Consider the following 25705-nt stretch of genomic DNA (forward strand, 5'->3'; position numbering starts at 1 on the left):
TAAACACATTTTGCCTTTTATATATATAGATTACTAAACACTTTTATCCATTGCATTTTGGATCCATGAATTACGTAAAACTTCTCTTACTTTTCAACTATGTTTAAATACTATTACTACCTCTGGTGATATTCATTTTTGTTTATTATGGACTATTCCAATCTATTTATTTTTTCCTTTCTTTATTATCTTATTAAAGAGGGGGGATGATGATGTAAGCAAAAAATGATATCATCTTCTTTTTCATATATAAATTTTATGTATCAAATAATCTTGATTTTTCCCTTACAGTTTCAATAGGAACTTAACTGAACAAATCTTTCACTTTCACAGCATACAACACTTCCTAAATCGTGTTCTGTGAAACTATGCATATATTGCATCCCGTTTAAAAATGATTACATTTATTCATAAGGAAATGCCTTTCTCAAATAAGTATTCCAACAAAGAAAGTAGAAAACACTTTTACACTCTACCAATTAAGTCCTCCCACTTGCCTCACGTCACTCCTAGAAGATTATCGAACGCTATCATTATTTCTACAGCACTGTGTCTTCTTAGGTCTTGCATATGTGCAATAAATGTAGCTACCATAATCTTCAGATTTACTTACTCTCTCACAATATCATTACCATGCATACATTTACTGCATTAAACAGACGATTCATATTAAGTACATTTTTTGTCCTTACACTAGAAAAACATTAATCTATACAATTTTTTTCAATAATACATCAAAACATTACCGTAATAAAACACTTTCATGCCGGGCCACAGGCAGCTAATATACAATAAAGGTGTAAAACAACAGACACTGAGAGAGGGTGAGAGTGATACACAGAACCTTAGTAATAAATGGATCGCTTGGTGAGTTAATTGCAATAGGGTTTTTTTTTTTAAATATTGCTCAATTCCAAAACTCAGGAATATTTTAGCATGTATTTTGTGTGGTTAAAATATATGTGAAAAATAAAAATCCATAGGGCAACAAACGTTGATTAACTAACATTGAATATAATGGTAGATTACCGACTCTTAACTTGAAACACAGTGAGATTTGCATACTCACAAGGACACAGATACAAGATCGGGTTTTAATACAGAAAAAATCAAGCTCCTCAAAAAAAGGTACTCTAGATTGGAGCAAAAATAAAAATTGCCTCAATGTAGAAAGGATTTTCATTGACCGAAAACAGAAATATAGTATCAGAACAAATAGTACACTTTGATCTTATCCAAATACAGTGAGGTAAAAACGCTCTCTAGCCATTAGGTCCTCCCACTCGCCTCATGTCACCACCAGAAGATTATTAAACGCTATCATTATTTCTACAGCACTGTTTCTTCTCTAATGATATCCATATTTGTAATAAACGGAGTTACTATAACTTTCAGATTTTATTAAACCTTCACTTCATCATTACTACACCTAAATTTACTGCATTTAATAAACGACTCATACAAGCAGACCAAATAGTACACTTTGATCTCAGCCAAACACAATGAGAAATCCACTTGCAAAATAATAACTTCCTTTTGCCCTTCCTTTTTTCAGAGGGAAATTAAAATCAAATAAAGTATGGATAATAACATATTGGGACACTTTTTGTGCATAGGTGTATGTGTGTATGTGCTTGTCGCCTCTGCGTGACTTAAATATCAAAGAAAAATTTAAATGCCTCCAAGTTGCTTTCACATTTCGAAAAGTCATTAATTTACTCTTTCCTTTAAACCAAGGATGGCCAACCGGTGGCACACGCAATATAAGTGGTGCATTGTATCATTTTAATGATGACGAGAAATTAATCCACTTCTATTTATTTATTCAGTGGTTTTATATTTCTTGTATATCGTTTGTTTTGTTTCTTTGAAAACCTAATTTTTAACTTCTGTAAAGCCATATTGATCTCATATGTTAGTATTAATACTTTCTAAAATAATTAAATAATAATTAAAACGATCAACGGGAATTAATCTGGATTTACAGTAGTTAAAACTATGTATAATTTTTCCTCATGGGGTTGTCGTTCAGTAGGTAGCATTGTGATATTTTAACAACATTTACATATCAATATAGTGGCTTATTACATTTGACAGCTATTTGCCGTGATGACGATATTGTGTACTGCTGTTAAGCTTGTTTGTATGTCCCATATAAAGTGAGATTACATTTCTTGTAGGCAAGTATTTTTTTAATTTTTTTTTTTTTTTGCATGGAGGTCACCACTTATTAAGGCCTGGAAGCCACTCAGGGATAAGGGTTATTGCGTGTACAGTAATCAATGGGATAGTATTGTGGTGATCATTAGTATTGGAGATTTGATAGAGTGTCTTACTTAAGGGGGCAGTTTGTCAGGAATTCGTTTATGTTGGACTTGAAGGCATCCAAGTTGTAGTCAGGTGGGAAACAGGCAAACGGAAGAGAGTTCCACAGTCGTGCACTTCTGAGAAAGAAGCTTTGCTCATGGAATCTACGTTTTGATTTAGGCACAGAAAAAGAGTGGGAAAAATTATTGACAGTAGTTTCAGCCAGACGGGTGTTTCTCGTGAAAGATTGGCGAGGGGAGACGAGAAATTTGAGCTCAGACGAGCACTTGCCATGGAAATAACGATAAAACAAAGACAGGCTCGCAACGTCTCTTCTATGATGAGAGGCTGCAGGGAAGAGAAAAGGGCATTCCCCACTAAGCTACGAAGTCTATTTTGTACTCTGTCAAGGCAGGATAGGCAGTTTTTAGCAGCTCTTGCCCAGATGTGGCAGCAGTACTCCATCCTTGGACGTACTTGGTTTTTATACAGATAGAGAATTGTATCAGTAGTGCGGTATCTTCTGGAGCGGTAGAAGGATCCTATCATTTTACCAGCGTCCTTGGCAACAGACCTGATGTACGTGTTCCATTTCAGATCAGGAGTAAAGGTCAAACCCAGAAGCTTGTCAAAACATGGATTCTCCCCAAGACGAGAGCCATCCATTTCAATTGATGCCAGATGGGGACCAGAGCATTGATGATGTAAGGATAGAATCTTGGTTTTGGATGCATTAAAAGTGACCAGCCACCTCTTCCCTCACTGTACCATGCACTCAAGATCAAATAAGAGAGAATTAGAGAACTTTGTCATTTACGGCCTTTGATGTGTTGCCATAGATGGTCGTGTTATCAGCATAGATGTCAACGAATGATTTAAATATGTGTTTTGGGAGATCATTTATGTAGATCAGGAAGAGAGTTGGGCTCTTATGAACCGTTTGGAGAGAAATGATTTAATGATTGAGAAAACATTTCCAGTTATACTGTAGCTGGAAATCTTGTGAAGTAGGCCATACCTTGATGAAGACCTTCGATATGTCAAGAGGAATTGCCTTGGAAAGGAAGCCTTTGTCAAGAGATTCACTAATCCTGAGATATAACCATTAGCACATCTGCTGTAGATCTTACGGAGCAGAAACTATATTGCATATCACTAAGAAGGTTGTTCTGCTGAGGTGGTTGACTACTTCTTTATTTAATATGGAGTCCAACAACTTACTCATGACACACAGGAGACTTATTGGTCTGTACTGAGAGGGAGATGACTTATCACCTGAGTTCTTATATACAGGGCATACTGATCAGGTTTTCCAGAGTGTTGGAAAGCACTTCTCCTTAAGGCAACGCTTAAACAGTTTTGTAAGTATGGGGGTAAGTTCTGGTTGGAGCTTTTTCAACACTATAACTGGAATGCCGTCAGGGCCAGTTGCTTTACTGGAATCAAGATATTTTTATGTTGCACAGCATGTTGTCCGTTATAGGAGGAAATTAGGGGAGTTGATGGCCTTCGTCGCATAGGGTAGCTATAAAGTAGCTGCAAAGTTCTTGGCCTTGTCTGATGCTGACGAGATGATCTCAGGTCCATTGATGATGGTTGGGATAGAACACATGCTTCTGTTCAGGATCCTGTTTGCTATTTGCCAAAACTGGTGGGAACCAAGCCGCTGCTCAGCGACTTTGGATTTAATGGACTGAGCATATAGCTCTCTTGCATTTTTTATTACTCTTTTACAGTGGTTGCTGGCAGTTCTGAAAGCAGCTTTAGTCTCAATACATCTATTACGTTGGTAGCTATGGAAAAAGTGATTTCTGTGCGCGATGGCAGCAGCACATTCTGGGGAGAACCATGGCTGGCTGTTAGGTTTTTGTTGGAATTTTTTGGATGGTATAGATCGGTCTATGCCTACAATTAACCATTCGGTCAGGTCTGATACTATAGAGGACACATCCTTTTTAAACATGGAATGCAGAGGTAGATCAGATATGAATGCATGGAAGCTATCCCAGTCAACCATAGAGTATCGATACACAGTACGGTGGAGAGGTACGTCTGAAGACTTATTACATTTCATTTTTATCTCAACTGCTACAACGGAGTGGTCGGAGGATCCCAGAGGAGATAGAATGATACATGAACATAGCTCAGGGGAAGTTGTGAGGAAAAGGTCTAGAAGGCTAGCATACTGACCGGTAGTATTGGGCACATGGGTGGGTTCGTGAACAATCTGAGAGAGGTCATAGGAAGTGGCAAAATCATAACAGAACCTCCTCTCGTCATCGGTCTTATTTTAGTGGGTCAGCCATTCCACATTATGGACAATGAAGTCACCGCAAATGTGAATGTTAGCTGAAGGATGAGCAGTCAGGATGTGGTCAATTTTTTCAGATATGCTCTTAAAGATAGTAACACTACTGTTGTGGGGGCGATAGAGGGCAAATATAAATGCAGTGGTGTAAGCTAGTCCAACCCCGAAGCACATATAAGGTAAATTAGGTTCTTCTCTGGAGATATCCCTACCACATGGAAAGCCATCTTTGATGTAAGCACATATTCCATGCCCATGGCGATCTTGGAGGTCAGATTTAGATGTTAAGTTGGAGTATCCTTTAATTATGAACTCATCTAGAGAAGTGGTCGGCCCTATGCCAGTTTCACTTAGAAAGAATATGTCCGGCTTCGTCTCCTGTAATTGTGTTTCAACCTCTGGAAGGTTGGAACGTAGACCCCTCATGTTGGAGAAGGAGACCTGGTAGTAGGGGTCTACGTTGGAGCTTATTCATGGTTTTTTTTTTTTTTTTGAGATTTGTCATGTTGAGGTTTTGGGATTTGTGGAACAGGTCGATAGACTTGGTTGGAGCAGAGAGGACAGAGAGGGAAAGTAAGAGAGAAAAAGACAAGATTTTTTTTTTTAGCACATGATAAGATAAAGCCGTAACAATTACCCACTAGTATGGCATCGAGAGGCCCTACCAGAAACTAGTGTATGGTCCAGAATCCATTCACCAAATGGCAATACACCAGCCCCGGTACTTTGCACCTACTAATAGGACAGCCTCCTTAGTGGTTACTCCAAGGTTCGGGTCCCTGACTATCAGGCGGATAACGTCAGCCCAGATGAAAAGTTTACCTCCAGCACCCTTACTAGTGACATGACCACAAGGATAGACATAGAAACAGAAGTTTTCCGACATCTCAGGCCACTGTTCACAAAGTACTACCGACATGGAAAGCAGCTTTTTCTTCACCGTTTGTCAGAAAAATCACTCATTGGAAATGAGGACTGAAGGACAAATTTGTTTTGCAGTTTATTTTACCTTCACAAAGAAAGAACATGAGCAAAAGAAAAGCAGAAAGCGATAGTAAGCGTCAATTTTATCAACTATGACACAGTCCTTATTGCCAACTCTGAAGAAAAAATGCTAAAGATTTTAACAACAGTAACAGACGAAAACGAAAAGATTACAGCTCAATGCAAAGAAGACTGAATCCATGATGATTTTTAAGAAAGCTATTATACCACAATGCAAACGAAAACGAAAAGAAAAGATTACAGCTCAATGCAACATCGCCTGTAACAGAGGCAGAATCAAACACCTTTAAATACCTTGGCTGTACTATCACCCCGGATGGCAAGTGTGACACAGAAATCAAGAAGAGAATTGGACAATCTAAGACAACTTGTTAAAAGCATGAAATTCATTTTTACCAACAGTAAGATTAGCCTCAAGACAAAGATACATGTTATGAGAGCATATGTATAGTCCATTATTCGGAGAATCATGAAAGTCTTATGGATAAAAAGAAAAACAAATACAAAAGTAATAAACATGGCAGGATACAAGAGATCCCTTCTCAATACCATCAGAGAAAAACAACTCAAATTTTTCGGACTAGAGAATCTGTTATGGCAAAAAACAAAAGAAACAAAAGCAGAGGAAGACAACAAACAAACGGGTGGTAAGGCCTTGGAGGGTGGATCTTCTAGGTACTATCCAGATGACTATCTCAGCTCGACAGGTAATGGGCCATTTATCGGACCCATCTCTTATTGGATTGATTGTTGAGAACAGATTCTTGACCGATATTTCTACCCAGGTCTCAAAGTAACTGAAGCAGCATGGAGACCCACCCAACGACATTAAAAAATAACAGCAACAAAGTAACACAACGCATACACACAATGCCACGCTGCCAAATACTCCCATACATATATTACTTACACACACATATTCATACCATAAACATATCGACCTACAGGCGGATTATCGCGAATGGATTTTCTACCCAGATCTTCAAGCAACTGAAGCAGTAATATGAAACCCACCCAACTAAAATGATAAGCATGCTAATATTTGGCGATTTTGTTTATAACCATGCATGATAAGAATGAACCAATCGGGTGTCAGAACAGCTTTATAAAATAGTCTGAATCTTGTTGAATTGTTCAGCGATATTTTTTCATCTAAAAACGAGAATACCACTATGTCTCTGCTGATCATGACTGGATTAATTCTTTGCCTGGAAAAACTTCTCTAACTGGATTTATGCTGTCGTCTTCTTTTTTTTGATTGTTTTTTTTTTCTGCTCAGAACTATATTTTTTCTATTTCAAGAATAATTTCACACTTCAGAGTTTTATACTATCTGTTTTAGTTTCATATTATTTTTTCAAGTGATGCCAACTTTACAAACAACAAATTCATATGTTACTAATTATAATGTGTTCCCTTCTGTTTTTGCAGGTCAGCCACTTTGCTGGTGTCTTACGAAAACATGGCGTTTGCAAAGGTGACCGTGTCCTCATTTATATGCCAGCCATTCCACAGGCCATCTATGCCATGTTGGCTGTAGCCAGAATTGGGGCCATTCATTCTGTGGTTTTTGGAGGTTTTGGTTCAAGAGAACTTTCTACAAGGATTCAACATGCCAAGGTGAGATGATAATGTTAACTATTTAAGAATAGCAGTAAACGCAACCTTCCTTATATATATATATATATATATATATATATATATATATATATATATATATATAACTACTTCATTTACTTACATAAAATTAATATACGAAAGTATAAATTTATGCGTAAACTTTAAGTATTTACTTCAAAAGTGCTCAATACGTAGGTAGAGCTAGTTAGTAAGTTATAAAATATATATGGCGATTAAGCTACACTGAATATTCCGCGTTTCATCCACTCTAGGACTCTTCAGGATTATACGCATAATCCTGAAGGGTCCTAGAGTGGATGAAACGCGGAAAATTCAGTGTAGCTTAAAAAAAAAAAATAATAATTATATATATATATATATATATATATATATATATATATATATATACTAGTAGAACCCATGTACTTACTAACTTACTATATATATATATATATATATATATATATATATATATATATATATATATATATATACTAGTAGAACCCATGTACTTACTAACTTACTATATATATATATATATATATATATATATATATATATATATATATATATACTAGTAGAACCCATGTACTTACTAACTTACTATATATATATATATATATATATATATATATATAATAAGCTTGACAGAAATGATTTTCCGACTCATTTTTTTCTATCTCCCCCTCCTGTTATATATTAGGGACCTTACGTCATTAGCGATTAAGTTAACTAGTGTGGATTTTTACAAGGGTCACACTGAGTGATGACACAGATCTGTAAAGCAGAATCCTTCTCAAAGTTGATTGAAAGATGACTTTTTGGTTCTGCTAACTAAGACAGGGTTAAATTTTTTTTCTGGTTAATTTTGATTGACTAATAATGAAATTTTATGTTTTTATCTTCCACAAGTTTCGTCAATCAAAATATGCCGAGAATTTTCTATGCTTATAACCGTCATCTTAGGTTTGTATTTTTTCTTGAAATATTTTCTTTTGTAATAATTTGACTTCCAAAGCAATGTGTATGCATGAATGAAATGTGTATTTGTGTATCAATATTTATGCAGATGTGTTAACGTGAATCAATATTTATGCAGATGTGTTAACGTGTATCAATATTTATGCAGATGTGTTAACGTGTATCAATATTTATGCAGATGTGTTAACGTGTATCAATATTCATGCAGATGTGTTAACGTGTATCAATATTTATGCAGATGTGTTAACGTGTATCAATATTCATGCAGATGTGTTAACGTGTATCAATATTCATGCAGATGTGTTAACGTGTATCAATATTTATGCAGATGTGTTAACGTGTATCAATATTTATGCAGATGTGTTAACGTGTATCAATATTCATGCAGATGTGTTAACGTGTATCAATATTTATGCAGATGTGTTAACGTGTATCAATATTTATGCAGATGTGTTAACGTGTATCAATATTTATGCAGATGTGTTAACGTGTATCAATATTTATGCATATGTGTTTACGTGTATCAATATTTATGCAGATGTGTTAACGTGTATCAATATTTATGCAGATGTGTTAACGTGTATCAATATTTATGCAGATGTGTTAACGTGTATCAATATTTATGCAGATGTGTTAACGTGTATCAATATTTATGCAGATGTGTTAACGTGTATCAATATTTATGCAGATGTGTTAACGTGTATCAATATTTATGCAGATGTGTTAACGTGTATCAATATTTATGCATATGTGTTTACGTGTATCAATATTTATGCAGATGTGTTAGCGTGTATCAATATTTATGCAGATGTGTTAACGTGTATCAATATTTATGCAGATGTGTTAACGTGTATCAATATTTATGCAGATGTGTTAACGTGTATCAATATTTATGCAGATGTGTTAACGTGTATCAATATTTATGCAGATGTGTTAACGTGTATCAATATTTATGCAGATGTGTTAACGTGTATCAATATTTATGCAGATGTGTTAACGTGTATCAATATTTATGCAGATGTGTTAACGTGTATCAATATTTATGCAGATGTGTTAACGTGTATCAATATTTATGCAGATGTGTTAACGTGTATCAATATTTATGCAGATGTGTTAACGTGTATCAATATTTATGCAGATGTGTTAACGTGTATCAATATTTATGCAGATGTGTTAACGTGTATCAATATTTATGCAGATGTGTTAACGTGTATCAATATTTATGCAGATGTGTTAACGTGTATCAATATTTATGCAGATGTGTTAACGTGTATCAATATTTATGCAGATGTGTTAACGTGTATCAATATTTATGCAGATGTGCTAACGTGTATCAATATTTATGCAGATGTGTTAACGTGAATCAATATTTATGCAGATGTGTTAACGTGTATCAATATTTATGCAGATGTGTTAACGTGTATCAATATTTATGCAGATGTGTTAACGTGTATCAATATTTATGCAGATGTGTTAACGTGTATCAATATTTATGCAGATGTGTTAACGTGAATGTTTTCTGCATGAATATAAGTTGAGATGAATAAAATTACTTGTATCGGTTTCAAGAATTCAAAAAATTTAGAATCCTTTCTCAAACAATTCGGAATATTTTTTTGTAATTTTTTTAGACAATTCATTAAAATCTCCTTTTTTAGCACTGTTCATAATATTTTAAGCAGAAGTCAAGCAAGAGAAACATCTAATTTTACTTATATATATATATATATGTATATATATATATATATATATATATATATATATATATATATATATATATATGTACCTGTAAAAAACGCTTTTTAATTTTTTTTCGTAATATTATTTTGTATTCCTGCACGTCACCAATTGAAAACGAATAAAGAAAATTTATAAGCTTTTATACTTTTCTTATTCGTTTTTATACATTTCCATTCATATATATATATATATATATATATATATATATATATATATATATATATATATATATATATATATATATATATAGCGTGTCCAGGGGTGATGAAAAAAATCCAATAAAGTGCTCGATCGTAGATGTGAGAGCTGAAGATACAATATTTATTATGACACTATATATACATACATATTTCAAGGTCGAAATATGTATATATAGTGTCATAATGTCAAGCTTGAAATATGTATATATAGTGTCATAATAAATATTGTATATATATATATATATATATATATATATATATATATATATATATATCAGTGGCGACTCTAGCCTATTATTGCTTGTCGTGGCCCCCCCCTGCCCTTTGTCAACTTTAGTTCCAAATCCGTGGTCCCTGGCCCCAAATAAGTAATCATAATTACTATTGCGTGATTCTCCATTGCATAGCACAGATTGACTAACGTACCTTGCATGGTGTTTGTGTTTGTTTTTTGTGAACAATCAAGATACTATATAATTTGTGGCCTTGTTGATACAGTAGATAAGATATTTTTCCCCTTTCAAAAGTATAGAAGAAAAGAGATATTCATTACTATGAGTAGAAAAATATGTTTATTAGAATAAAAAGCGACTGAAATATTTCGGCAACTGAAGTAATGTTCTCCAAAAACGGCGATTAAATTTTCCCATAGAATAAAAGGTAATATTGATGAATAAAGTTGGGTTTAAATAGCTGTGAAATGATGGATGCAGCAAGAAAAGTTACATACAGGGTTTTTATGAAAAAAAATTACAATGTATTTACGTATCACTACGGAATTCTACGAAGGTTTATTGGATTGACGGGTTTCTTAGTATTAATATAAAATGACTTAAAACCCGTATTTTTCGTAGATTTCTATGATTCAAAATTCACGAAAAAAAAAAATTCCTCAAAAAAACAAATTCACTCTTATTCAAAACCTGTTCTTTATTAATTAATGAAACAATAACTTCATCACTGATATTTATTTACAATCTGATATACACGCGTGGTTATGTTTACACAGAACTATTCGTGCTACTACATATTGCAACAGTAGTAGTAACCGTTCTTCATGTGTTTATGCGTATGTATGTGTCTAAAGATCTCTCTCTCCTCCCCTCTCTCTCTCGGTCCCTCATCCTCTTCCTAAAACAGACATCAGCAGGCTCGATCGTGCTAAATATTTTAGGCACTATAAGTGGGCTTCACTTTGCGGGTGATTACAGAAAAATCTGGATTTCTCTAACATTATGATTATTACGAGTAAAGGTTTGGCTTGGCACGAATTACGGACGTTCAACGTCATAGCCGCTGTTATGGAGTTTTCAATGAATCTGGCGGTGGCCGGACAAAGACAACCCGTTCAAAACAGCATCCTTGTATTATTCCCAGATATATTTATGAATTTTTTGCTACTTAGTTATCGAAACTTGAATAGATATGTAATTTAATTGAGATCAGACTAAGTATGTTTGCTTGAAATTAATGGATGATTTTTTAATCCATTTTGAATAACATTAACCGAATTATTGGTCGTGCCGGGAACGAGTGGCACTAGTCCCATCTCCGCCCCTGATATATATATATATATATATATATATATATATATATATATATATATATATATATATATATATATGTGTGTGTGTGTGTGTGTGTGTGTGTGTGTGTGTGTGTGAACGTGTGTGAGGACGCTTCTACATCTATATATTAAACGAATTTTTGATCAACAAACTTGAAATTTGGTATATCGCATATTCAGATATGTGGAAAACTTGTTCATCCGTTTTCACACGAAAAAAAGGGCTGCTAAGGGTTTAAAATTAAAAAATTGGTGAGAGTCATCGGATTTTATCTGTTTACTAACTGTTTCACGAATACGCATGCATCGTTTGCATGACAGATTACTTATGTTAAGAATAAGTAGTTTTGAAAACACTTTTCTTTTTTTTTCTTTTTTTTTTCGAAACACTTTTTTAAGAACGTGTCACGCTGATCTAATGGTTATTGTACTTAACTCAATGTCTTTACACTTTGATTTCGATTTTAGCTCGTGTACTTTTTTCTTTTTTTTTTTCTTGTAAAAGAAGTGTCCATATACTAGAAAAAAGTACGTACTAATATATATATATATATATATATATATATATATATATATATATATATATATATATATATATATATATATATTTATTTATTAGGCAGCATGCTTTTAATCAGACTGTTAAATGGCAGAAAGTGTTTCTGCTTAATCGTCTTTATTTTGCTATTTTCCCATTTTTGAATGATCATTATTATGTCTCGGTCGAATTTGTGTAGGAAGTCTCCGTAGCCATTTTCATCGTGTACTCTTTCTTTTTGCTTTTTTTTCTTGTAAAAAAAGTCAATTCTTTAGAAAAAAAAACTTAATACTCGCCTACATATGTCTCAGTTTCTGTAATTATTAAAATATAACATTTATGCATATTTTCACGACAGGGCAGCCTGCTAGTATATAATCCTGCCTCATTTATCTCCCCCTTCTGTTATATATTAGACATCCTACATTGGTGACGATTGAATTAGCTAGTGTTAATTTTGACACACTTGGTGCATGATAATACAGATCTGTAAAACAGAGTTACTCCAAGGGTTGAATGAAAGATGGGTGATGTAAAGTTGAGGTAGGGCCAAAGATTAAACGTCATAGACTAAATAGAGAGAGATGATGAAGAATGACAACACGTTTTCAAATGGAGAGAAAATTAAGACTTTCAGATCAGTCTCTCCATGGAAGCCATGCAGGTGAGACACTACTAATGATGTAGAAAATTGATAATCTAAGTAAATGTTACCAATGTCTCAGTCCATCTGCGTCATTCATTTTGTTGTTAGAAAGTTAAATTTTAGAAGTCAATAATAACATTAGTCTCTCTCTCTCTCTCCCTCTCTCTCTCTCTCTCTCTCTCTCTCTCCAAACAAATCAGACCTTAAAGAGAAAAGCGCGTGCTTTGCTTACCTTCTCTTACAAATGATCACTTAACATCACAAGGACTTTAAAATCGGATAGTTTCCATCTCTATCGTAACTATTTCTATCTATTTAATTTATATAATGCAAGCAAAGACATCGCAAAAACTTAAGAAGTAACTCATTAAAATCAAGAACAAACAATAACAAAAAAAAACATAACAAAAACGAAAACAACTAAATTTTCTCTCTGTTCTTTTAAATTTCAGCCCAAGGTGATTGTCAGCGCCAATTGTGGTATTGAACCAAAAGTGATTGTTAATTACAAACCGCTGTTGGATCAGGCAATTGAAATGAGCAGTCACAAACCGAACAAATGTATTATATACAACCGACCAAATGTAAGTAGCGAGAGAAGTTGAATTATTTTTGTATATATATATATATATATATATATATATATATATATATATATATATATATATATATATATATATATATATATATATAAAACAGTAGATGCATGTATATTTGTTTCTAGCTTATCACTTCTTTTGTTGGATTGCAACATGTTAAGAACAATAAAATATAATTTGATTTACTTTCTTAGAGAAAATACTTTGAATTATTTTCATATGGATGTCATCTTAAAAAAAATGGAGGCGTAACTCTGTATTCGTCAATACGGAGTTATTTCCCTTTGTTTAAAACAAAACCGTAATATTTTAGTATTTCAGCATAGTTATTTATATAGTTATTTTAGTTCAGCATTGTTAAAAAAGACAAAACAAATTACAAATACAAAAATCTACCAGGCAATAACAAGTATGTATAACTAGCCTTGTTTTTTTCTCTATATCTCCTAAGCACTAACCCATTCTAATAATACTAAACCAGCAGCAGTACTGTCATACACATATAATCTGTTATACATGTTTAATCTTGTAGTCCTAATATGCAATTTACATACTTATTCGTTATATTGCCTTAGAGAATTGTAATCTGTCGATGATGAACGAGAGCATTTTACAAAAAGTATTAGAAAACTTAAAGAGTTGCATTGAAGAAAAGAAAAATAAGGAACACGATTTATGCTGAAACTGGACTTATTCAATATTAAAGAAAGAAAAAAACAAGGATTAATTTCAAAGGAAAGTTGTGTGTTGTTTATGCGTTAAAAGTAAAGAAACATTTTGTTGTTTCATGGATTTTAAAGAAAGTCGTTCATTATTTATTTTTAAAATTGCATCAAAAAGAAAAAAAAGAAAAGAACACGATTCGATTTATATTGAAACTGAACTTTATTGAATATAAATTTAAAAACAAAAACAAAAATCATGTATGTAAAATTACGCAAATTGGCAAACACTCATCAATCAGACCCCCCCAAAAAAAACAAGAAAATAGACGTGCACTTTGACCAATGCTTTTTCTTATCGTGATCTGAGACTGTACAGTAAGAAAAAGCGATGCCAACAAACACTTTTTTTATGGAAATCGTTCCAGACAAAGCATGAAGCCACTTGATGTAAGGAGGTAACAAGAACAGAAGATGATTATTTCAAAAATAGATACCTATTGGCCTTAGTTTTGGAAAGACCAAAGATAAGACTAGGATGAAAACAAACAACAGAAAAAGTTCCACAAGTCTTGGAAAGAACTTACTGGAACTTTGGAAGCTGTATTATAATCTTGAAGTCAGAGCCATGTATGTATGCGTGTGTGTGTGTTATAGTAAGTTCACGTATGTGTGTGTGTGTGTGTGTGTGTGTGTGTGTGTGTGTGTTATAGTAAGTTCACGTATATGTGTGTGTGTTATAGTAAGTTCACGTGTGTGGGTGTGTGTTATAGTAAGTTCACGTGTGTGTGTGTTATAGTAAGTTCACGTGTGTGTGTGTGTGCGTGTGTTATAGTAAGTTCACATGTGTGTGTGTGTGTTATAGTAAGTTCACGTGTGTGTGTGTATGTGTTATAGTAAGATCACGTGTGTGTGTGTGTGTGTGTGTGTGTGTGTGTGTGTGTGTGTGTGTGTGTGTGTGTGTTATAGTAAGTTCACGTGTGTGCTGCTGTAGTTGCCATGTTGTGTATGCGGAGCTTTTTCTCAAACTAGGACAGTAGAATAAGTTGGTCTCACTGCTTTGATCTCTTTGTATCAACTACCATCATGTTCTCGGCTCAAACCTTGCCTCTGATTGGGCAAGGTAGAAAAGAAGTTGAATATTTTCACCAACCAAGCACAGGTCCAAAATCGTAATGGTGGCTTGTTTATGTTATGGTTGTCGGTATGTATTAATGCTACATAATGTCGGCATGTATTAATGCTACATAATGTCGGCATGTATTAATGCTACATAATGTCGGCATGTATTAATGCTACATAATGTCGGCATGTATTAATGCTACATAATGTCGGTATGTATTAATGCTACATAATGTCGGCATGTATTAATGCTACATAATGTCGGTATGTATAAAAAAACTAAAACTAAAAATAAAAAACTTATGAAGATAATATAAAAACCGATTCTCAATTTTGTTTCAGTTTGAAACAATTTTTGGTAAAATTAACATGGATTGAAGTATGCGGTTGAATCCAATTATACAAATAATTGAATTTATTATTAATTTTTTTTTAATATTTAATATCACGGCAACAGCGTGAAGCAATCTTCTGATATTCATCTTTATATTCATCATTAGTTTTTAAAACTTACGTAATCATATGTTGAATCTGACGTCTATATATATAAAGTAGTAGCGTTGTGTGTGTGTGTGTATGTGTGTGTGTATACAACTACCCTACAGCCCATACCACTGGACCGATCATGACCAAACCTGGCATCATGATGATCCCCAACCTAGTATGATGCACACATTTTTCAAGGTTGAGGTCGAAAGTCAAGGCCATAGCCTATATATATATATATATATATATATATATATATATATATATATATATATATATAGATATATATATATACTCTTACAGCCTATACGACTCGACCGATTATGATCAAACTTGACATGATAATGGTCTCTGAGCTATGGAAAGTGCTCACTATTTTTCAAGGTCAAGGGTTAAGGTCATATTTGGTACGGCTCTCCATAAACTCCTCCACCTAGGGATGGTGCACAACAAGCTGGGGTTCACCATCATGGCGCCGGCCAATTTCTTTTTGAATTTGAATCAGATCACCCTCCTCCACCCCATTCCCTCAACCAATCTTCACAGTTCATAGTTGGATTTCAATCATCAAAAAATAGTTAAAAAATTTAAACACCTTAAACAATAGTTGCTCTTACAACATCCACTTACTGCAAGGTTGCCAGCTAAGCGGGTATCCAAGTGTACATCAAAGGGTATCTTTGCTAGCTTGAAATGAGTAAGGCAGGTGCTTCTATCTGTTGCATCATCCCAAACATTGCAGTGATCAAGATGCTGATTCAGGAATAGAGTCTCACTACTTCAAGGATCTTATGTGCATACCTTGTTTTTCTAGACAAGGAACCTTAAATTATTTAAACGGGGAGGGGGGGTCCAAAACTGGCGATCGGGCGATGCTATCTTTTAAAAAGGGGATAAAGGGTGAAACCATATGTACAAACATGAAATTATTATCTACTATTTCACAAAAATTTGGCGGTATCTTAATGCCTACCCATAAATAATAAATACAGAATACTAATTCCGAATCACAATGAACTAGTTGTTCCTCTTATAACTGGAGAAAAAAAAAACCTAACAGCTAGCTACGAAATTTTAATATGCATTTTACCTCCAAGACGACTGCGTTTGTCTAACCTGCATGCCAAAAAATAAAAATAAAAATAAAAATTATTATTATTTTTTTTTTCCTTTCTTCAAACTAAACCTTACCTGTAACTCAAAATCCTAATGGAGATCTACTGTTGTATGTAAATAAATAACCCCTTTTCTCTTGAACGCTAACAATCTGCTCTTTCCCACCAAGCCGCCACTAAACTCCCACATTGCACCGCATTTGCAGTGGAATCTCTAACTTCTAGCCCCTAACCCTCACATGCAAACTGTTTAATAGTCATCACTAAACATCTATACATTTCTACCTCTAAGACATGCATTAGAGCTCATTCCTATCCAGCAAGGTATTTAACAGCCAAAGTACGTACTCAGAAGCAAAGCGATCTGCATTACATAACTGTCTCCTCCTAGAGAGTTTTGCAACGATTAATACGAAACTGAACCGATACTCCTTGTTATGCAAAATGTCCCATGACTCTTACTTGAAAACTGAGATTATCTTCTCAATAATAGAAACACACTTTATACCTACAACTTCAACTTTATTCGCATCTACTGAAAACCTGCCCATATATCTATTTACCTAATTACGCATGATTCAAAACTTGCTGTTTTATCCATACTATATTGTACTTACATATTAACTCTCCTATCATCTAAAATAGTTCGGGCACAACTCGTAGTTCAATTCTTAATACCTACTCATACTGTAACATTATTTACTGTTACTATTTCACAAAAATTTGGCGGTATCTAAATTTTCACAAAAGGCTTCCATCTTCTTTTTGCTTTCATTTTACATAAAATTAAATTAAACTAAATATAGCCCACATTATTCACTCTTACGTCAAAAGCTGTGTTCCAAAATCCCAGATGATCAGTTAATTAGTTTAGGAGTATGCATAAAAATCTATAAACATATGCCCGCACACATCTAACTTTATTTAAATATGGATTAGTGTCATGTTTTGCGTGACTGCTTGTGAATGAGTCATTATTAATTTCAAAATAAGCATCCAAGTTGATTACATTAAAATTATGGGCCCTCCGGATCCAAATTCTAGTATAAAGTACAGGGTGGAACCATAAATTTGTCGCCCTAAAGAAAACAACACTACAGGTTTATATTAAAACTTTTTATTGAAAAAAATCAATTCAGGTAGTTTGATTATGTAATAGAGCTGACATCAATTCAATGTAGCCGCCTTCAGCTTCCACACCGCCTCGATACGGGTCCGGGAGTATGCCTTTTTCACAAGTGCCAACGTCGGGTCTCCCTGCTAGTATTAAATAAATAAATAAAGAAAGAAAAGTAAAAGATTAGACAGGATCAATGTTTTACGGAGCTGTAACAGAATCAATAGACAAAACAACCAAAGTATTTCAGAATACATTGTGATATCATAATAGACCCCTCCTCTCTCTCTCTCCCTCTCTCTCTCTCTCTCTCTCTCTCTCTCTCTCTCTGTGTGTTTACTCTGTTCTCTTCCCTTATATCTCGTTTCCCCTCAATCTGTACTTTCGTTTTCTCCCCTGTCTCTTTCCTTTTTTCTCTTACTTTCTCTCTCCTTTTCCCTTTCTTCTCTCTCTTTTTCTCTTTATTTTAATTATTTATTTCCATTCCTCTAACTACTTCTCTTATCAGTCGCCTTATATTTATGTCTTTCGCCCTTCCTCCCACCATCTAAAACATTCAAGATCTTTAGCTTTAGTATTATATATATATAGATTTTATTTGTAAAATTGTTTTGTAAAATAGATGTTTATATAAATGTTGATCGCAACGGACTTCTTATCCTGTAGACTTATAATTTACTAGCAGGCCTAGCTGGCGTTGCCTGGGGCCATTATAAAAAACATAGAAGAGTGTGTGCAACATCTTTATATTAAAATTTGTTGTGGACTGGTGGATATATTATATATATATATATATATATATATATATATATATATATATATATATATATATATATATATATATATATATATATATATTTTATACGACTGGTGGATATATTATATATATATATATATTTTATATATATATATTTTATACGACTGGTGGATATATTATATATATATATATATATATATATATATATATATATATATATATATATATATATATATATATATATTATGCGACTGGTGGATATATATATATATATATATATATATATATATATATATATATATATATATATATTATGCGACTGGTGGATATATATAATATATCCACCAGTCTTTTGCGCATGTTTGAATTTCCTTCAAAGGGGAAGTGACATTGCCCATGTGTGCGTACATGTGTGTACGTCAGCATGCGTGTATGCATGTAAATGTGGCTGTATGTACGTGAACGTGATTATATCTAGGTGTGTGTATGTGCGCGCATATTTTATGCGACTGGTGGATATATATAATATATCCACCAGTCGTATAAAATAGGAAAAATGAATTGAATTGAGGAAGGAACGAAAACGCGTTTATTTAAATAAACGAACTAGAATTTATTTCGTGAAGAAACAAATGAAAGAAAAGGGTACAGTACGTGTTTAGTTTTAGTGTGCGTCTCTCGCTGTTAGTTGGTGAGAGGGAAAGTCTATTGTTGTATATATATAGAGAGAAAGTCAATCCAGGTTGGCGTGCGTCTCTCGCTGTTATCTGGTGAGAGGGAATGTCTATTGTTGTATATATATAGAGAGAAAGTCAATCTAGGTTGGCGTGCGTCTCTCGCTGTTAGTTTGTGAGAAGGAAAGTCTATTGTTGTATATATAGAGAGAGAAAGTCAATCCAGGTTGGCGTGCATCTCTCGCTGTTAGTTGGTGAGAAGGAAAGTCTATTGTTGTATATATATAGAGAGAAAGTCAATCCAGGTTGGCGTGCGTCTCTCGCTGTTAGTTGGTGAGAGGGAAAGTCTATTGTTGTATATATATAGAGAGAAAGTCAATCCAGGTTGGCGTGCGTCTCTCGCTGTTAGCTGGTTAGAGGGAAAGTCTATTGTTGTATATATAGAGAGAGAAAGTCAATCCAGTTAGGCGTGCGTCTCTCGCTTTTAGCTGGTGAGAGGGAAAGTGTATTGTTGTATAGAGACAGAGAAAGAAATTCAATACAGGTTATGGGAATAGAAAGCATGTAAGGTGTATGTACTGTCTGTTAAATCAGTCCCCGCACACAGTAGCAGGTGATGTGAGGCACGCGGGCGCGCGCGCCCCGAAAGGGGGATCGTTGATCTGTCGACCGCTCAGCTTGGAAGGCGAGTCGAAAAAGGGCTGAACAGCTCAGGTCTTTTGCTTTTATAGTTGTTTCCGGTGGTCTTTTGCGCATGTTTGAATTTCCTTCAGAGGGGAAGTGACATTGCCCATGTGTGCTTACATGTGTGTACGTTAGCATGTGTGTGTATGCATGTAAATGTGGCTGTATGTACGTGAACGTGAATATATCTAGGTGTGTGTATGTGCGCGCATATGTTTGTGTGTGCGTATGTGTATGACAAGAAAAATGGCTTGAGATGTGAACGCATGTTTTTGTGCGAGACTAGAAAGATCTCATACAATACTCCCCTTCCCAGGAAAAAAATATGCAGTGTATATATATATATATATATATATATATATATATATATATATATATATATATATATATATATATATATATATATATATATTTGTAAGTAATGTTTTCGGCAATTGACTTTTCATCCTGTTTCTTTTTTTGCTATTGGTGTGGTTGTTTGAAAAAAACGTCAAAAACGGAGTGTGTTCGTAAAATAAAGTATTTACTTACGCGTGGAAAAGGTGTTTACTCTTTTTTTAGGATGACATTTGTTTCTTTGTGTTTTTTTTTGTTTGTTTTTTTTTGTGTGCTGACATGTGCAACGAGTTGCTTGGACAGTGAAGTGAATTGTTCGTTTGGAAGGAAAACTTTGTTCATGCTGACATGGTGTATCCAGTTGACGGTGTCTTCGCATCTTACCAAATAAGTAATGCATCATCATCATCATCGTCATCGTCATCGTCATCGTCATTATTATTATTATTATTATTATTATTATTATTATTCATTATTATTATTATTCATTATTATTATTATTATTATTATTATTATTATTCATTATTATTATTATTATTACGCTAGGTAACATACAAATATCTGTGCATGAGGTCGCCAAGCTAATCAAGAACCTTTATTCCAGTAAAGCAACTGGCCCTGACGGCATTCCAGTTATAGTGCTGAAAAAGCTCCAACCAGAACTTGCCCCCATACTTACAAAACTGTTTAAGCGTTGCCTTAAGGAGAAGTGCTTTCCAACACTCTGGAATACCTGATCAGTATGCCCTGTATTTAAGAATTCAGGTGATCGCTCATTCCGCTCTCAGTACAGACCAATAAGTCTCCTGTGTGTTATGAGTAAGTTGCTGGAATCCATATCAAATAGAGAAATAGTCAACCACCTCAGCAGAAATAACCTTCCTAGTGACACGCAATATGATTTCTGTTCTGCAAGATCTACAGCAGATGTGCTAACGGTTATATCTCATAGGATTAGTGAATCTCTTGACAAAGACTTCCTTTCTAGGGCAATTGCTCTTGACATATCAAAGGCCTTCGATAAGGTATGGCATAAGGGCCTACTTCACAAGATTTCCAGCTACAGTATAACTGGAAATGTTTTCTCAATCATTAAATCATTTCTCTATGATAGGCTCATAAGAGTAGTGGTAGATGGACAAAAATCGGAGGCCCACAGTATTAATGCTGGAGTCCCTCAAGGGTCTATCCTGGGCCCAACTCTCTTCCTGATCTACATCAATGATCTCCATAAACACATGTTTAAATCATTCATTGACATCTATGCTGATGATGCGACCATCTACAGCAACACATCAAAGGCTGTAAATGACAAAGTTCTCTCTGATTCTCTCTCCTCTGATGTTGAGTGCGTGGTTCAGTGGGGGAAGACCTGGCTGGTTACCTTTAATTCATCTAAAACCAATTCCTATCTTTACATCATCAACGCTCTGATCCCCATCTGGCATCAATTGAAATGAATGGCTCTCATTTAGGAGAAGCCCCATGTTTTGACCTTTACTCCTGATCTGAAATGGAACACATACATCAAGTCTGTTGCCAATGTCGCTGGAAAGATAGTGGGATCCTTCTACCGCTCCAGAACACATCTCACTCCTGATGCAATTCTCTATCTATATAAAAGCCAAGTACGTCCAAGGATGGAATACGGCTGCCATATCTGGGCAGGAGCTGCTAAAAACAGCCTATTCTGCCTTGACAGAGTACAAAATAGACTTTGTGGCTTAGTGGGGGATGCCCTTTTCTCTTCCCTGGAACCTCTCTCCCACAGAAGAGACGTTGCGAGCCTTTGTTTTATCGTTATTTCCATGGCAGGTGCTCGTCTGAGCTCCAATCTCTGCCCCCCCCCTCGCCAATCTTTTATGAAAAACACCCGTCTAGCTAAATCCACTGTCAAAAATTTTCCCCACTCTTTATCTGTGTCTAAATCAAAACGTGGATTCCATGAACAAAGCTTCTTTCTTAGAACTGCACACCTGTGGAACTCTGTTCCGTCTGCCTGCTTCCCATCTGACTACAAACTGGATGTCTTCAAGTCCAAGATAAACAAATTCCTGATGACCCCCCCCCCTTAAGTAGACACTTCATTAAATCTCCACGCTAACATACTGTACTTGCAATAACCCTTATCCCTGAGTGGCTTCCGGGCCTTGATAAGTGGTAACCACCGTGTAAAAAAAAAAAAATAAGAGAATGTTTAACTGGATTTAAACAAATCTGCTCTATCTAGGATGTTGATCACTTTTGGATTACTATATACTAGTGATGGGACGATTCCAATATTTTTCCTGATTCCGATACAATTACCGATTCCGATTCTTTATAAATCTCTAAATATTAAAGTACAAAGCTGTTATTTTTCATAATTACTGTAAAATCATGTGTTAAATGTACAGATATTTTCTCAAACGTAAAAATTTGTGATCAATGTGATTTATAGATTTTAGTTTTACTGGTTCTTGAAAATCAATAAATATTCATTATTTTAACACTCTTACCAGCAGTGGAAGATTTTGTTTTAAACAAAATCAAATAAAAAAGAAATTAAAAGAATCCTTTTTGGCATCGGAAAATAGACACAAATTTTTCCGATACCGATTCTGATACTGATTCTGATAACCTAAAAAGTTCCGATATTTCCGGATCCCAATTCCAATTCTGAGTAATCCTCCCAACACTATTATATACCACTTAGAAAACATGGAAGTGTAATGTTACATGCATTGATTCTGTTTAGAGTATTACTGAAACCATTTAATTAATAAAATTAAGGATGCCTGCAGAGCACTACTAAAACTACTTTTCTGATTTTCTTGACATATCTTCCATAGTCCGAAGAGAAAATTAAGAAACGTTAAATAATTTTGAAATTACAATGTTTACTTTTTGTAATGTTAAAATATTTCGATTGGTTGAAAATTATTTGATTTAACATTTTCATGTAAAAGGTTTTTAATTTTGAGGAGGAAAGCGAATTCCAATGAAAGGGAGAAGGAAAGAGTGTAAGCAATCATAGCTGTGCGCAATTTAGCGTTTGTATCAATCACTTTGCGATTCAATCACGATTCAATAGTTCCCTGCTTGTAATGGATTTACAATTTTGGCAGTATGTCTTATCAATATATACACTTGTCTATTTTGGCAGTATGTCTTATAAATATATACACTTGTCTATTTTGGCAGTATGTCTTATAAATATATACACCTGTCTATTTTGACAATACGTCTTATAAATATATACACCTGTCTATTTTGGCAATATGTCTTATAAATATATACACCAACCCATTTTGGCAGTATGTCTTATAAATATATACACCTATTTTGGCAGTATGTCTTATAAATATATACACTTGTCTATTTTGGCAGTATGTCTTATAAATATATACACTTGTCTATTTTGGCAATACGTCTTATAAATATATACACCTGTCTATTTTGGCAGTATGTCTTATAAATATATACACTTGTCTATTTTGGCAATACGTCTTATAAATATATACACCTGTCTATTTTGGCAGTATGTCTTATAAATATATACACTTGTCTATTTTGGCAATACGTCTTATAAATATATACACCTCTCTATTTTGGCAGTATGTCTTATAAATATATACACTTGTCCATTTTGGCAGTATGTCTTATAAATATATACACTTGTCTATTTTGGCAATACGTCTTATAAATATATACACCTGTCTATTTTGGCAGTATGTCTTATAAATATATACACTTGTCTATATTGGCAATACGTCTTATAAATATATACACCTGTCTATTTTGGTAGTATGTCTTATAAATATATACACTTGTCTATTTTGGCAGTATGTCTTATAAATATATACACTTGTCTATTTTGGCAATACGTCTTATAAATATATACACCTGTCTATTTTGGCAGTATGTCTTATAAATATATACACATGTCTATATTGGCAATACGTCTTATAAATATATACACCTGGCCATTTTGGCAGTATGTCTTATAAATATATACACCTGTCTATTTTGGCAGTATGTCTTATAAATATATACACTTGTCTATTTTGGCAGTATGTCTTATAAATATATACACCTGTCTATTTTGGCAATACGTCTTATAAATATATACACCTGTCTATTTTGGCAGTATGTCTTATAAATATATACACTTGTCTATTTTGGCAATACGTCTTATAAATATATACAACTGGCCATTTTGACAATACGTTTTATAAATATATACAACTGGCCATTTTGACAATACGTCTTATAAATATATACAACTGGCCATTTTGGCAATACGTCTTATAAATATATACACTTGTCTATTTTGGCAGTATGTCTTATAAATATATACACTTGTCTATTTTGGCAATACGTCTTATAAATATATACACCTCTCTATTTTGGCAGTATGTCTTATAAATATATACACTTGTCCATTTTGGCAGTATGTCTTATAAATATATACACTTGTCTATTTTGGCAATACGTCTTATAAATATATACACCTGTCTATTTTGGCAGTATGTCTTATAAATATATACACTTGTCTATATTGGCAATACGTCTTATAAATATATACACCTGTCTATTTTGGTAGTATGTCTTATAAATATATACACTTGTCTATTTTGGCAGTATGTCTTATAAATATATACACTTGTCTATTTTGGCAATACGTCTTATAAATATATACACCTGTCTATTTTGGCAGTATGTCTAATAAATATATACACATGTCTATATTGGCAATACGTCTTATAAATATATACACCTGGCCATTTTGGCAGTATGTCTTATAAATATATACACCTGTCTATTTTGGCAGTATGTCTTATAAATATATACACTTGTCTATTTTGGCAGTATGTCTTATAAATATATACACCTGTCTATTTTGGCAATACGTCTTATAAATATATACACCTGTCTATTTTGGCAGTATGTCTTATAAATATATACACTTGTCTATTTTGGCAATACGTCTTATAAATATATACAACTGGCCATTTTGACAATACGTTTTATAAATATATACAACTGGCCATTTTGACAATACGTCTTATAAATATATACAACTGGCCATTTTGGCAATACGTCTTATAAATATATACACTTGTCTATTTTGGCAGTATGTCTTATAAATATATACACTTGTCTATTTTGGCAATACGTCTTATAAATATATACACCTCTCTATTTTGGCAGTATGTCTTATAAATATATACACTTGTCCATTTTGGCAGTATGTCTTAT

The 25705-nt window shown here is 33.7% G+C and overlaps 1 protein-coding gene across 1 annotated transcript in view; it reads left to right on the forward strand.

Annotated features, from left to right (window-relative positions):
• LOC145293297 (acyl-CoA synthetase short-chain family member 3, mitochondrial-like) overlaps positions 1 to 25705 on the forward strand; it is a 127219-nt gene that overhangs the window by 37839 nt on the left and 63675 nt on the right. The window contains exons 3-4 of the mRNA XM_080139927.1: positions 7052 to 7240; positions 13365 to 13496. Coding sequence (XP_079996053.1) covers positions 7052 to 7240; positions 13365 to 13496 — 321 coding nt within the window. The remainder of the gene's footprint in view (positions 1 to 7051; positions 7241 to 13364; positions 13497 to 25705) is intronic.

This window comes from Euprymna scolopes, chromosome 14, assembly GCF_053919585.1.
Source record: "Euprymna scolopes isolate OS-2025 chromosome 14, ASM5391958v1, whole genome shotgun sequence".
NCBI lineage: Eukaryota > Metazoa > Mollusca > Cephalopoda > Sepiida > Sepiolidae > Euprymna > Euprymna scolopes.